The 13,531-nt window shown below is 37.1% G+C and overlaps 1 protein-coding gene, 1 long non-coding RNA gene and 4 other non-coding genes across 7 annotated transcripts; 1 reads left to right on the top strand and 5 right to left on the bottom strand.

Moving 5' to 3' along the window:
* Window positions 1-3,477: 3,477 nt before the first annotated feature.
* LOC113661823 lies at window positions 3,478-7,459 on the top strand. Of its 2 annotated transcripts, none has more exons than XM_027176287.2 (5): window positions 3,478-3,736; window positions 6,027-6,104; window positions 6,241-6,564; window positions 6,710-7,024; window positions 7,130-7,459. In XM_027176287.2, the coding sequence occupies exons 2-5, from the start codon at window positions 6,074-6,076 to the stop codon at window positions 7,252-7,254; spliced, it is 795 nt and encodes a 264-aa protein (XP_027032088.1). In that variant the 5' UTR covers window positions 3,478-3,736; window positions 6,027-6,073; the 3' UTR covers window positions 7,255-7,459. The 2 variants fall into 2 exon arrangements, with proteins under 2 accessions (XP_027032088.1, XP_047658604.1); XM_047802648.1 differs by having other exon boundaries at window positions 3,688-3,736; window positions 6,030-6,104.
* Window positions 7,460-7,491: 32 nt separating this feature from the next.
* LOC113661824 lies at window positions 7,492-9,373 on the bottom strand. The gene is made up of 7 exons (XR_003445112.2): window positions 9,219-9,373; window positions 8,802-8,930; window positions 8,617-8,678; window positions 8,345-8,412; window positions 8,083-8,133; window positions 7,824-7,886; window positions 7,492-7,622 (listed from the first exon to the last, which is right to left on the bottom strand). It is a non-coding gene; the product is annotated as an uncharacterized LOC113661824 (long non-coding RNA).
* On the bottom strand, window positions 7,694-7,786 carry LOC113661937. Its single transcript, XR_003445139.1, has one exon. It is a non-coding gene; the product is annotated as a small nucleolar SNORD12/SNORD106 (small nucleolar RNA).
* On the bottom strand, window positions 7,954-8,043 carry LOC113661941. The gene has a single exon (XR_003445143.1). It is a non-coding gene; the product is annotated as a small nucleolar SNORD12/SNORD106 (small nucleolar RNA).
* On the bottom strand, window positions 8,206-8,297 carry LOC113661938. Its single transcript, XR_003445140.1, has one exon. It is a non-coding gene; the product is annotated as a small nucleolar SNORD12/SNORD106 (small nucleolar RNA).
* On the bottom strand, window positions 8,482-8,576 carry LOC113661942. The gene has a single exon (XR_003445144.1). It is a non-coding gene; the product is annotated as a small nucleolar SNORD12/SNORD106 (small nucleolar RNA).
* Window positions 9,374-13,531: the final 4,158 nt, after the last annotated feature.

The following is a 13,531-nucleotide window of genomic DNA, read 5'->3' as shown; positions in this document are numbered from 1 at the left end:
AAGTTTTAGAAACCATAGACGTTATTAAATCTGAATAAGCTCACGTATATCGTGTAATAACGTGTAATTAAAATGTAAATAGCTTAATATTTCCTAAATCACAGCCGTTAGCTAACCAATTAGCAACAAACAATTAGCATTAGCTAACTTGCCTGTTTAGTACTTACCAGCTACAGTTCGTGGGACCAGATGTAATTAATAAACTAACTATTTCGCTTTCTTCACATTTACGTTTATTGAAAAAAATTAGTATTCGTGCCAAGTTTGCTGTAGCGATGTTTGAAAAATAAATTAAAATAAGCTAAAAATAAATTAAAATAAGCTGTAATTGGACCAATCATTAGCGTCCTCTATATCACGTGACCAAATTAACCTTCTCTTAGCACCTGTTGTGATCTGTGACGTAATAATAGTATGTAAAAACACGTGGTATTTTTGATAACGTTTCAAAATATACTTTAAACTGCAACCTAAAACTGTGTGCTATGAGATGCTTTTCTGCTCTGTACTATATCCTTATAAATTGGGCTCCTTAAAAATAAAGACAATATAATCATTATTTTACATGAGGTGATCAAAAAGAATCTACAATGATTACCACTTACCATATAATTTAGTCCAAAAATTCTTCACACTTGAATGTGAGCAATAAATAATTCTGTATTTTTAAGTCAACAACCATTAGCAAACCAACCATGTGTACAATAATTCACAGTGCTGGCTACAGAACTAGGACTGGTCATCTTTGGGCTCATCATATCGATATGCTGGACTGAACATTTTTCCAATTTGCAAGACAAAAACATTATTAGTGACAAGTGAAGCTAGAATGGTCGTTTTGCAACCTCACTGGCATGTTACTCAATTCCTAAATATGTGTCCTGATCGCAGCAGTCATCTTTTTTAAGACAAACTATGTATACATGTTATTATTCATTCATATTATACACACACACACACACACACACACACACACACACATATATATATATACGATCAAGGGGCATACGATCATAGCATATGTATGCTGCTATGATCGCATGCTTCTTGATCGTGTATTATGATAATTATTTCTTAATTATGATAATAATAATCATATTAGAAAATTTCCTACATCAGTCAATATCATGCCATTAATGATCATTCTTAACAGTGGGTATGGTTAAGTTAGACAAATGAGACACAGCTCAACATGGATTTTTTTTAGCTTTTTTTTTTTACTTAAGTATCCAGCAGCTAGTTGCGCCAGTTGAATGGTAGGCCAGATTTTTGGATCCAAAAGCCACTAAATGTCAACCTGGTAAGCAGAGGCATGTAAATCTTTTGTTTAAAATAACCTGACAAGCTTTTTTCAGAAGAGAAAATTCTTTATTTTAATTGGGACAAATTATCAAAACTTGTAATCCAGTTTGCTCTTTTTTCCATTAGTTTATCTGTTAGTGCTGTGTTGCCAAGTGACGGTGAACATGTGCCCATTTGTACCTGCTCTGGAAACCATTCAGAGGTTCTTTGGACCCGTTTCATTCCCAGCAATGACGACATTGCTACATGTCACAGCCAGATATGTCGGATGGAACAGCATTGGCTTACCAGATTTGTAATATCAGGAAACATGAGAAGAGGAAATTTCTCCATGAGGATTAGTTCAGTAGTCTAAAATGATGCTTGCTCCTATAGGTGCACCTATGATAAAGTTTTAGTTACAGAAGTAAAACTTAAGGTTTACGGTAAGTGTGCCATCTGTATGGATTTTATGTGTGAATAATGTGAATCACTACATCCGTAGTAAAGTCAAAACAGCCATATTGAGACACCTGTAGCTCTTATTGACAAGCAAAGTACTAAAACTAAACATTATTTGTTGTCTGACAGTTCCAACAGTTATAATAGCTAAAGAAGGGAGAACGCCACCTCCCATGCTACAGACTCACTCACCAAAGGGTTAAAGTTGTAAAATGGAAGAAAGCTGGCCAACCTTTCCGCGACCATTGAGAAAGCCTTAGCAGACAGATATATGATGTCCGTGGAAGTTTTTTTTAGATGGTGATCTTTCCATACACATCGATTCATTTCAACAGCCTGATACAGGATTTTACCAGTGTCTCATCCATGAGGAGTCTCAGGAAGGAGAACCACAAGCCATGTTATTGAAAGTCGAAAGTAAGTTTTTTATTATTATTGGGTAAACTGCAGGTGTCAGTTTAGGAGTTGGGCTTTTAAATTCATGATCTATTCAAGCTGCTAACTATTTATTGAATCAAATCCCACCCCCCACCCCTCATTTTTTCCTTCTTATTCAAGGGCTACGGCACTTACCCACCACTTGCAACTATGGCATACTACTTGGACTACTTGTTGCTCAAGTAATGTGTGTTGTAATCATAGTGAAAAGAAACAGAGGACCTCAAAAATAAAAGATGAGCAAAGGTTTCAGTTTAAGAACTGTATAGATGAAGTGCACCCCATCACACTGCCTCTTAGAATGCTTTTATGTATAAAATACTTTCATCCGTTACACTAGTGTTGTTCAGATTTTTTATTATTATTATTATGACCTTGAAAATTTATGAAGGAGTAGAACTGAGCCGTTTATATTTACTATATTTGTAGCCCCGCTAATCAAATTAAATGTATTGAAATAATTCTGTGAACTCCTTTGCATTTATTCCTAAAATAAAAATCCATGTAACAAGTGATGCCAGATTTTCAACCATTTCAACCTGGTTGAAAAATAGTTATCATAAAAGCACAGAAATGTATGAAAGGAACTGTAGTTAGTGACTGAAACTACAGGGAAAGGGGATGAAGATGAGAACCATCTCAAAGCTACACTGTGTTTACTATTAATATTCAAGTGAGTATTTTGTCTTTATTGTTTTTATGCACATTTTCCAATCCAAGCTGTATAAACTTGAAGGCGTATTGGAAGTAAGCATATCAAGTGATGTGTATTTGTGTAATAAAGGAGGGTGTGACCCAAGGAGATCAACACCCTATATCAAGGTGTGCATAATTATTAGGCAGCTTTTTATCCTCAGGCAAAATTGGCCAAAAAAGAGATTTAACTTACTCTGAAAAGTCAAAAATTCACTCTTGAAATTGTCAAGGTATTATATACTTTGCAAAAGAAAGAGATATTAACAATATTTGTTAATAAAGTATCGCTTGCTAACGAGGCCCACTGTTCTTCATCTCTGTGCCATATTAACCATAAGCATGACTTTATTAAGAAAGCGTTTATCTGTTCAGTTTTATACTATAGCTCAGCTGAATGGTCAGTATGTGTGGATTATTTATTTACCATGTTTAACAGTACGGGTTGTGTGTTATTCATCTAGCATCAGATTGGATAAGCTTTATTAGTGTTGAGTCAACAATTTTTTTTTTATTCCAATCAAGTAGGAGCCACATCTGCTGATCACTTGATCTAGGCTTTCAGTCGACTCGGGTGTGGTTTGTGCTTTGTTTGAATGTGGTCCCAGTGTATCTATTTGACTATTATGCTAAAGAACTGCCATTTTCTGGGCATATTAGTGTAGAGAAAACAGAAAATGTGTAAGAAGAGAGGCACAATCTAAGACAGGGGGCTATGTTATGAGGAAGCATCCTTTTTAAGTGCTTCCAGACCAGCAGAGGTCTCTGCTTGTGGAGCTGCAGCTGGAGAATGAGGCCTTTCCTGTTTCCTTTTCCTGTTCCTGTTTCTGTTTTCCGGCTTTTCTAGACCACACAACAAGAGGTAAGAGGATTGATCTTTTTGTGTAAGTGGTTGGCTTTCTAGATGTAGTGTAGGTGTAACACTGAGTCATTACAGCATAATCTGCATTAAAGTATATTCTGCTGGATCGCTGCATCCCTGTGCATCGCTCTGTGTATTGAATGATTTAACACAGTAGGATTATGTAGGGCTCTAAATCGCAAAGATGTGAGTGATAAAAAATTGGATCACAAATAAAACTGATTTGTAGGTAGATATATCGTCCCCAGGGTTGACTAGATGGATATAAAGAGACCCCCCCCCCCATGTACTGTTAAGTAGCCTTTTATTGTTAAAATTGTAAATGATATGTAACAATTTGGTGGTGATACAGTATCCGCAGTCTAAAATTAGTTTGCAATTGTATGTTGTTTACAAATGTATGTAAATTTGGCCTCTCCATTGTTTGTCTGGTATGATGACCTTGGGAGGACAAATCTCTTGGTCCCCACTATTCCCCCTAGTCACAAAGTACACACAGTGAATTTACAACAGAATTACATTAGGCAGACACTCTTATCTAGAGGAACTTACATTTGTCTCGTTTATACAGCTGAGGGTTATGCACTTTGTTCAGAGGCCCAGCAGTGGCAGCTTGATAGCTTTGAGATTCTCTCTCTTTTTGTGCTAGTTTTAAGTATTCAAGGAAGGGGTAGATATTTTTATGTTTGACAGCGGCCCTTAAAAACGTATAACGTGATAAAACTTATGTATTTTTTAACCATTTAACACTTGGTCAGCATGTTCCTTAGCATCCAAAAAGTCCAGAAAGCATGAAAAGGTCACTACATACAGTGGGCCTCGAAAGTTTGGGCACCCCAGGTAAAAATTTGTATTAATGTGCATGAAGAAACCAAGAAAAGATGGAAAAATCTCCAACAGACATCAAATTACAGATTAAACATTCTTATAATCCCTTTGGCAAGTATCACAGCTTGTAAATGCTTTTTGTAGCCAGCCAAGAGTCTTTCAATTCTTGTTTGAGGTATCTTCGCCCATTCTTCCTTACAAAAGTCTTCCAGTTCTTTGAGATTTCTGGGTTGTCTGTCACGCACTGTTCTTTTAAGGTCTATCCATAGATTTTCAATTATGTTAAGATCAGGAGATTGTGAAGGCCATTTCAAAACCTTCAGTTTATGCCTCTATGTAATCCACCGTGGATTTTGAGGTGAGTTTAGGATCATTATCCATTTGTAAAAGCCATCCTCTCTTTAACTTCAGCTTCTTCACAGGGCATCAAGTTAGCGTCCAAAATTTGCTGAAATTTTATTGAATCCATTTTTCCTTCTACTCGTGAAATGTTCCCGTGCCACTGGCTGCAATACAACCCCAAAGCATGATTGATCCACCCCCATGCTTAACAGTTGGACAGAGGTGCCCTTTCATCTCCAAACTTACCTTTGCTCATTCCGGCCAGAAAGTTCTATTTTAACCTCATCGGTCCACAGAAATTGTTTCCAGCATCAGGCTTTTTTTCATTTGCAAACTTCAAACGCTGATTTTTGTTGTGAGGACATAGAGGTTTTCTTCTGATGACTCTTCCATGAAGACCATATTTGTACAAGTATCTCTTTATAGTGGAATGGTGCACCACAAATCCAGTGTCTGCCAGATCTTTCTGGAGGTATCGTGCAGTCAAACGTGGGTTTTGACTTGCTTTTCTCCCAATCCTGCGAGCTGTTCTGTCTGATATTTTCTTGGTCTTCCAGATCTTGCTTTAACTTCCACTGTTCATGATGACTGCCATTTCGTAATTACAGTCCGAACAGAGGATATTGGCATCTGAATACGCTTTGCTATCTTCTCATAGCCAACTATTTTCAGTTTTCTGAAACTGAAGAACCCATGGTGCTGATTGTTGGGGCAAGGTGAAATGGGTCTGGGCATTTATAACCTTTGAGATGGTCTTTCCAGATGATGATTGAGAACAATCCATGACACTGTCAGGTCTCAGCTTTCCAAAGGGGGTGGTGCATGCTATAAACTCTGCAGGGTGCCCAATCGTTAGCAGACGCCATTTTTTTGTTTTCTGTTATTTTGAAAGTGTAAATGATGGAAATAAAATCTAACTTTTTTTGACAAATAAGAATGTTTAATCTGTAATTTGATGCCTGTTGGAGATTTTTCCATCTTTTCTTGGCTTCTTTGTTCACATTAATACAAATTTTTACCTGGGGTGCCCAAACTTTCAAGCCCCACTGTATGATAGTACGTTGTGGCGGATGTGCATTTTAAATCTCGGACTTAAATCTTAACATCTCGCTTTATTTAGCAGACAAGATTTTTGAAGGCCCACTATTGTGAAATAGCATCTTGAAGATGGTATTAAACAAATACATCCCTCCGATTGGTGAGTTTTGTTGTTTTTTAACCCATAATGCACCGAGATTATTTCCAAAAGATGGAATATAAAAAAAAAAGTATTTTAATTTTACTTGTGAAAAGTGATCAAAATGTGTAATCCAGTGTGCTCTCTTTTCCATTAGTTTACCTGTTAGTGCTGCAGTGCCAAGCTTTTACAGTCAGAGAAATATTAGTTAATGAACCTGTGACCTTCATCTGTACCTGCGCTGGAAACCATTCAGAGGTTCGGTGGACCCGTTTCATTCCCAGCAATGACATCATTGCTGCATGTCACAACCAGATATGTCTGATAGAACAGCATTGGCTTACCAGATTTGCAATATCAGGAAACATGAGCAGAGGAAATTTCTCCATGAGGATTAGTTCAGTAGTCTACAATGATGCTGGCTCATACAGGTGCACCTGTGATAAAGTTTTAGTTACAGAAGTAAAACTTAAGGTTTACGGTAAGTGTGCCATCTGTATGGCTTTTGTGTGTGAATAATGTGAATCAGTATGTCTGTAGTAAAGTCAAAACAGCCTTACTGAGACCCCTGTAGCTCTTATTGACAAGCAAAGTACTAATACTAAACATTATTTTTTGTCTGACAGTTCCAACAGTTATAATAGCTAAAGAAGGGGAGACTGCCACCCTCCCATGCTACGGACTCACTCACCAAAGGGTTAACGATGTAAAATGGAAGAAAGCTGGGCAGCAGTTCCTGCTGTACACTCATGAGAACAGATCCATGACCATTGAGAAAGCCTTAGCAGACAGATATATGATGTCCATGGAAGTTTTTCTAGATGGTGATCTCTCCATACACATCAATTCAGTTCAACAGTCGGATACAGGATTTTACCAGTGTCTCATCCATGATGAGTCTCAGGAAGGAGAACCTCGAGCCTTGTTAATGAAAGTCGAAAGTAAGTTTTTACTCATGCTAACACTAATTAGGGAAACTGGAGGTGATCAATTCATGATCTATTCAATCAAGTCCCACCCCCCTCATTTTTTCCTTCTTATTCCAGGGCTACAGCACTTACCCACCACTTGCAATGGCACACTACTTGGACTACTTGTATTTGTTGTCTTTGCTCAAGTAACATGGGTTGTAATCAAGAAACATCAAGTGTGCCATACCACTGCCTCTTAAAATGATTTTATGTATGAAATACTTTGTCATTACACTGGTGCTGTTTTTTTTTAATTTAAATTATGACCTTAAATTTATGAAAGGAGTAGAATTGAGCCGTTTACATTTTCTATATTTTTAGCCCCACTTATCGAATTAAATGGATTGAAGCAATTCTGTGAACTCCCTTATTTATTCCTAAAATAAAAATCCATTAAACAAGTGATCCCAGATTTTTACAATTATTTCCAGACAGCATAATTCAAAAAGCTTTAATAGAAAACAGTCACTCATTGAATGTACAACCATGACATAGATGAAGACCAGTCCCACCATTAAAAACAATGAGGGGGAAGGAGAACATCTGTACATTGCAACACAGGACAGACCTGAAACAAGGAGGGGAAGGAGAAAACTGATTAGAACTCAAATCTAGACATTGAGTCAGCATGCTGGTCATTTCAGTGCATCAGAAATCTTTGGCTTAAATTCACAGGCAGTCAACATGGTCGATCTGCCGGGGAAAAAAATGGTCATCATAAAAAGCACAGAAATGCAAGAAAGGAACTGTATCTGGCTCAGAAACATACCATGTGCATCTGCTTGTAAGGCGCATCAACAAGTCCATTCGAGATTCCTCAGAGTTTGGTTTCCTAATAAAAAATGGGACAAGAATCATCTAAGAACAGTTGCATGCAAATGTTCTATGAACACATTAGAAACAGTGCATCAGAAGTTTTGGCTTAAAAATAGCGCAGTCAACAGTGTCGATCTGCTGGGGAAAAAAGTTTGGTCATCCTTTGCACCTTACAGTTTAACAGCACTGCAGATATGATACGCAGAACTCACCAATTCTCGAACCTTGCATTGCGTACATGGTCACCCAATAGGCTGGAACATCTAGAAGCAATAAAAAGAAAAAGGAGAGTTCAGGTCATGCTTCTTTAAAAATGTTTGTACATGTACAATGATTATGGCTCAGACAAATTGGCTTAAGTTTTAAAAAAACAAGTCAACAGAGTCGATCTGCTGGGGAAAAAAGTTTGGTCATCATCTATGCCATTAGTCAAATTTAACACTGCAAGAAGTGCAATAGACAAGTGAAACACACCGTTTTTATGTCCTTAAAAAGGAAAAGCGAGTCCTGGAACCATTTGGGCATCTGATGGGCCACAGGTTCTAGACGAGGAACAATGAAAGTGTTACAACATGTTCTCTCTCCATGAGCAGTTAACCGTACATTTCTACAATAATGGCTCAGACAAATTGGCTTAAGTTTTAAAAAAATAAGTCAACAGAGTCGATCTGCTGGGGAAAAAAGTTTAGTCATCAGAGCCGCATTTTGCGAAACAGCAAATACAGTTAGCCAGAAAGGAATCTCACCATGATGAACGTTTCCAAAGACAATGATGGTTACACAAGTCGATGCATCATCCAGTTCATACCTGTAACAAAATGGTACTTTTTAAAAAAATAAAATGTTGAAGTTGCCCAACAATAATTAACCCAAGCTCAATTTAATGACAAAGAAAAAAAAAGATATACACACAGGTTAGCGAAATACCTACAATTTCCCATTGGAATGAAATAACTTCTGTATTAAGTGGGAAATGAGTCCCAACTCCCATTATAGCATTTCCACGTGACCCAGAAGTTGGGCACGTGCGAAGCATTCTCCTTTCTAGCGCACGTGCTTTCTAAAGAAAAAGGAGGGAAAAGTAGTTCAGCATTTTTCAGTTTCTTTAATCTTTTAGCTGTTTATGCTAAATCTACTGTGTATTTTTTTATTTATTTTTTTTACATTCGGACCAATTGTAGTTCCTGTATGTAAATTAAGAACGATGAAGAACAAATACATTTCAAAGTTATAATTTGTGGGTCGCTTTTTTTTAACGAGCTAAAAAATAATTTTTCAAACCATGCATCGAATTAAACCCAAATATATCAGACAAACGTAAAATCGGACCATGTATTAAAGAGCTCACCTCTGCACAACACGTGGACTGGGACTGGAAGATCCATGAGGGCGCATGCGTATTTAAACGAAAGTAATGCGCATGCGCGGTTTTTAAGCGCGTACTACGCATGCGCTATGCACTGCGCCATTTCCACTATATTTCAGACCACAGACTAGATAAAATAAAACAACAAAAATAAAAATCCCAACAACTTGGAAGCCGGGAAGGTCTTCTTAACCGTGGTGTTCATATCCACATGGCTTCTCACATCATCACCAGTAAATAAAGTAGCACTTTTCTGCTTTTAAATAATAATATTACATTATTTCGCTTAGAATAATCAACATACACGTTATTTGGCTAATTAGTCTCACGGTTACTGCTATTATAAGTAAATGCACAACTAATTTTAGCTTGCAAGTTCATGAGCTTTTTAGTACAGGATGTTTTTCCAACTTTGCAAGTAGTGGTGTGTCGAATCATCGAACGAGTCGAATCTCTGAATCGACTCTTTTAGGTGATGCTCGCTGACTTTCATAAACAGTTATTTAAATCGATTGCATAAAGGCAGAGTATTGTTATTTTGACCATTAGCAGGTAGGATTAAATTAATCAATTTTAACCTAGCGCTTTGCCAGGTTTATTCAAAATTGCAATGTTTCGTTTGTGTCAACAAACGACTCTTTTATGAGTGAGATGATTCAATATCTGTGTAATACTGTAATAAGTATACATTTGTTTTTACACTAATGAGTGTAATTCAATACATCAGTATGTATTACTCACTAACGAATAATATATATTTATATATAAAATGTATTTCTCATTCATTGTCTATATTAATACGGTAAATGTCTTGCAGACCACTAGGTGGCAGTGTAGACTAGGTTGAGACATAAATATATACATTTTCAAATATTAGTTAGACAAAAATCAGTAACATCAGTTAGACAAAAAGTGTTGGTGTAGTGTGAAGGACTGTTCGTGTGTCCAAAAATAAAAACATGCACATGTACAAAGTTAAGAACATAAGACCACCAAACTACTACAGGCTATAATAACAATAATATTAGCTCTTCAATATTTTATTTCAAATCCCATCGCATTTAAATCACACACACCTAGATGCATCGTTGCACCTCCCTGAAGATCAATTAACACCTACTTGTTTGAGCATTAACACTTGGGCTGTGAGGTATTCTGGGGTGATATTGGCATGACTAGGGCGTGTGTAAGCTCTTTGTGTTGTAGTTCACACACTGCCAGCGTGAATGAGAGATTAGCCTTTGATAAAGAGAAGCAGACAGCGATGAGTCCTTCCCCCGTTCTTTCTCCACCGCAGAGTGCTGCATGGCAAACACAAGAAACCAAGAAACTACAAACGACTAATTACTGTTTTAACATCAGATGTGGTTTTTCAGTAGCTCTACTGACGTGCACCACACATGGATTAGAAAGAAGAGTACATAAAAGGCTTCTACCTGGAACCCTGTCTCCTGTAAGGTCTCACATAAAATCTTTAAGTGTTATGGGATCAAACATGCAAAAGATTCAAGGTTCTATTCCTTTATCATTCTACACAGAAATAAGCATCCGTTAAGGGTTTTTAGGATGTTTATCGGTTCATCGAACAACCTGGAACCATTTATGTAAAGAAAACTGCCAGTTATACGAGTCCACAGTATATGTAAATATTTCCTGTTTAAATGTACATAATCAAGTTTATTATAGTATAATTACAAGTGCTTACTATATTATATTAATGGCTGTTGCGTGTTTAGCTACTAGACACTTATTTTTGTTTCAGATAAATTGTTAAAGTTTTACCAATACATCTTCAAAGTGTCAGGGCTTTGTAATAGAGATAAAGCTGTAAGTTTTTGACACAGGAGAATGTTCAGGAATTATTGCCTTATGATTTCTTGGTAACATGACGGTCTAAGATTTTTTTTTTGTCTTATTTATAACAGTTTCTAGCAACAGGAGCTACAGTAGCTTGGCTTCACAAAAGTTCAACAGAATGATTATTAAATGATTCATTTTAAAAATAATTGACAAATTGTTGTGGTATTAGAGGAATAAAACACTTGGGGGAATTATTTTGTTGGAAAGTTTTCAGCTTCAGGGTGGTAACAGTAATGCCATTCCTTGATAACTATATCAGTTATACGCCTTTCTCACACCTACTGTGCGATTTATGGGTTAGAACACCTAAAAAATATCTAAAGCAATGATTTATCAATTTGAATATTTGGCATAATGACAAAGTTGCACTTAATTTTCATTCAAACTAGTAATTTTAACTTTAGGACAATAAGTCATAGATCATCCATGTGTGAAAAGGGTGACTGTGATCAACAGTGATTAAATAATCCTCCCAAATGATTAGATTAGTTATAAATCAAGAGTTAAATGCATCTCTTTTAGTCTGATGGAGGATTTCTCTAACGTTTTCCGTATCGGTAAGCACTAAATGTTTGGTAAAAAGTAAATGTGAGACACAGATAGATGATGGTGAACTCACAGCGTGCATGAGCTACCCAGGGTGTGGGACACATTTGACCTTTAGACCTGTTCCGGAAGAGGAATGAGGGCAGCGATGATTGCCAGGTCGCAGTCTCTAGGCTACGGTCACCGTGGCAGTGGGAAACGGGGCACAGGCACAGCAGGTGGGAAGCAGCAGAGCACAGGAGATGTCACTTGTGATCTTTGCCGCTTCTCCATAACGGGACAAAGAACAATTAGAGGCTTGTCATCACTTGTCGGTGGCTAAGCCGGGTCAGTGCTGGATCAGAATGAAAGCGGCGGAGAAGCTTTTCATGGCCAAAATGAACTTTACAACTTCTCCTTTGTTTTGGGTGACATAAACCTCTGCACCGTACATTATTTACTAAAGATACAAAAATTCGACACAAAACACGACTCGGTTACGTGAATTATTTTTTAGCCTTTTTATTGTTAAAGCTTTGCTACAAAGTTATAGTACACAGACACAAATGAGATGGTGTAAACAATCTGATGGAAAAAGCCTTGAAGCGAATCGTCAAGGCTCGGCGTGAACCGCCTTTAAGTGCCGTCCCTGCTCAAACACACCTGATTCAACTTATCTGTTAATGACCTCGTCTTTAGGTGTGTTAGTGCAAGGTTTCTCAACTCCAACCTGGACATCCATTGCCCTCCAGAGATTGAACCCTTCCCTAATCCAACAAACCTGTTTATTGAGCCAGTTCATCAGTTAATTATCAAACCCATCATATCAGGTCAGATGAGAGAACCAAAAGCTGTCTCAAATCACATCACTTATGTACTATTTGAGATTATTTTCTTAATTTTTTAGTGTAGCATATATAAGCTCAAGGGATGGTCTTATATCATCTGTATTTGACATGTTATATATGACAGATAGTTTCATTTGAGAAGAGTTTAGTTTAAAAGGAAAAATGCACATAGCACAGCAGACATTACTGGTTGAGTAAAGATAGCTAGTCTTAGCAATTTTCGTGATGTTTTTATAGCAATATTATTTAAAATTGCCTAACAATAACTAGTGACTTTTTAAGCAGACGTTAGCGCTGTCCTTTACTCAATGCCCAATTTTCCAGCTCCCATCACAGTTGCTGCCTAAATGGCTTAAATAAAGCCTGAGTTGTGTTTGTGCAAGCCAATGTCTATAACAACCAATCACAGTTCACTATTTCTGCCATACACTTATCACTGATCACTATTTTTACCAACAGCCAATCCCTGATTGCTATTTTTATCAACAGCCAATCATCGATCACGATGTTTACCAACAACCAACAGCTAACCGCTGAACACCAATTTTACTATTGACCAGTTAGTGTACTCTATTGTGCTTAGTGATGTTTACAAATAATAAATGTATGTTAACTTAATCTGTAACTATCTGTAACTAATAAATGTATGCAAACTTAATCTGTAACTATTTACTTCATGAAGTTTTTCCCAAAAACTTTTACTTTTGCTTGTGTTATTGACAGAAATTTTAATATTTTAGACTATGAATATAGTGGAGACTACTTTTAGGTATTATAGATGCAGTATGTGATTTAAGACAGAATACTAAACTCAAACACCCCTGCTGTACCCAATTGTGTCTTAATAGTTACTTTCTCTTCACAGAGTTTAGTACCAGTGCCTTTAATACTCTGATCCCATGTGATATAGGTAATCAAGGTCTTCAGGGGCCTCTGAACATTAGAGCAGGTTGTGTTCAAAGTGAACTCTGCAGGGTAGTAGGTGTCCTGCAGTCAGCACCGAAGCTAAAACATATGGGCTATGGAAAAGGGGTATTTGGGGCTCATGGGGGAAGGGGGAGG

Source organism: Tachysurus fulvidraco, chromosome 2 (genome assembly GCF_022655615.1).
Source record: "Tachysurus fulvidraco isolate hzauxx_2018 chromosome 2, HZAU_PFXX_2.0, whole genome shotgun sequence".
Taxonomy (NCBI): Eukaryota; Metazoa; Chordata; class Actinopteri; order Siluriformes; family Bagridae; genus Tachysurus; species Tachysurus fulvidraco.
Note: the sequence above shows the minus strand (reverse complement) of the source record. Positions and strands in the feature narration are given on the sequence as shown.

Coding starts and splice junctions, on each gene's coding strand:
- LOC113661823 (XM_027176287.2), top strand. CDS start 6,074: ATGGTATTAAACAAATACATCCCTCCGATTG. Junction 6,105..6,240: donor CAAATACATCCCTCCGATTG/GTGAGTTTTGTT, acceptor CTTTTCCATTAG/TTTACCTGTTAGTGCTGCAG. Junction 7,025..7,129: donor CTTGTTAATGAAAGTCGAAA/GTAAGTTTTTAC, acceptor TTCTTATTCCAG/GGCTACAGCACTTACCCACC.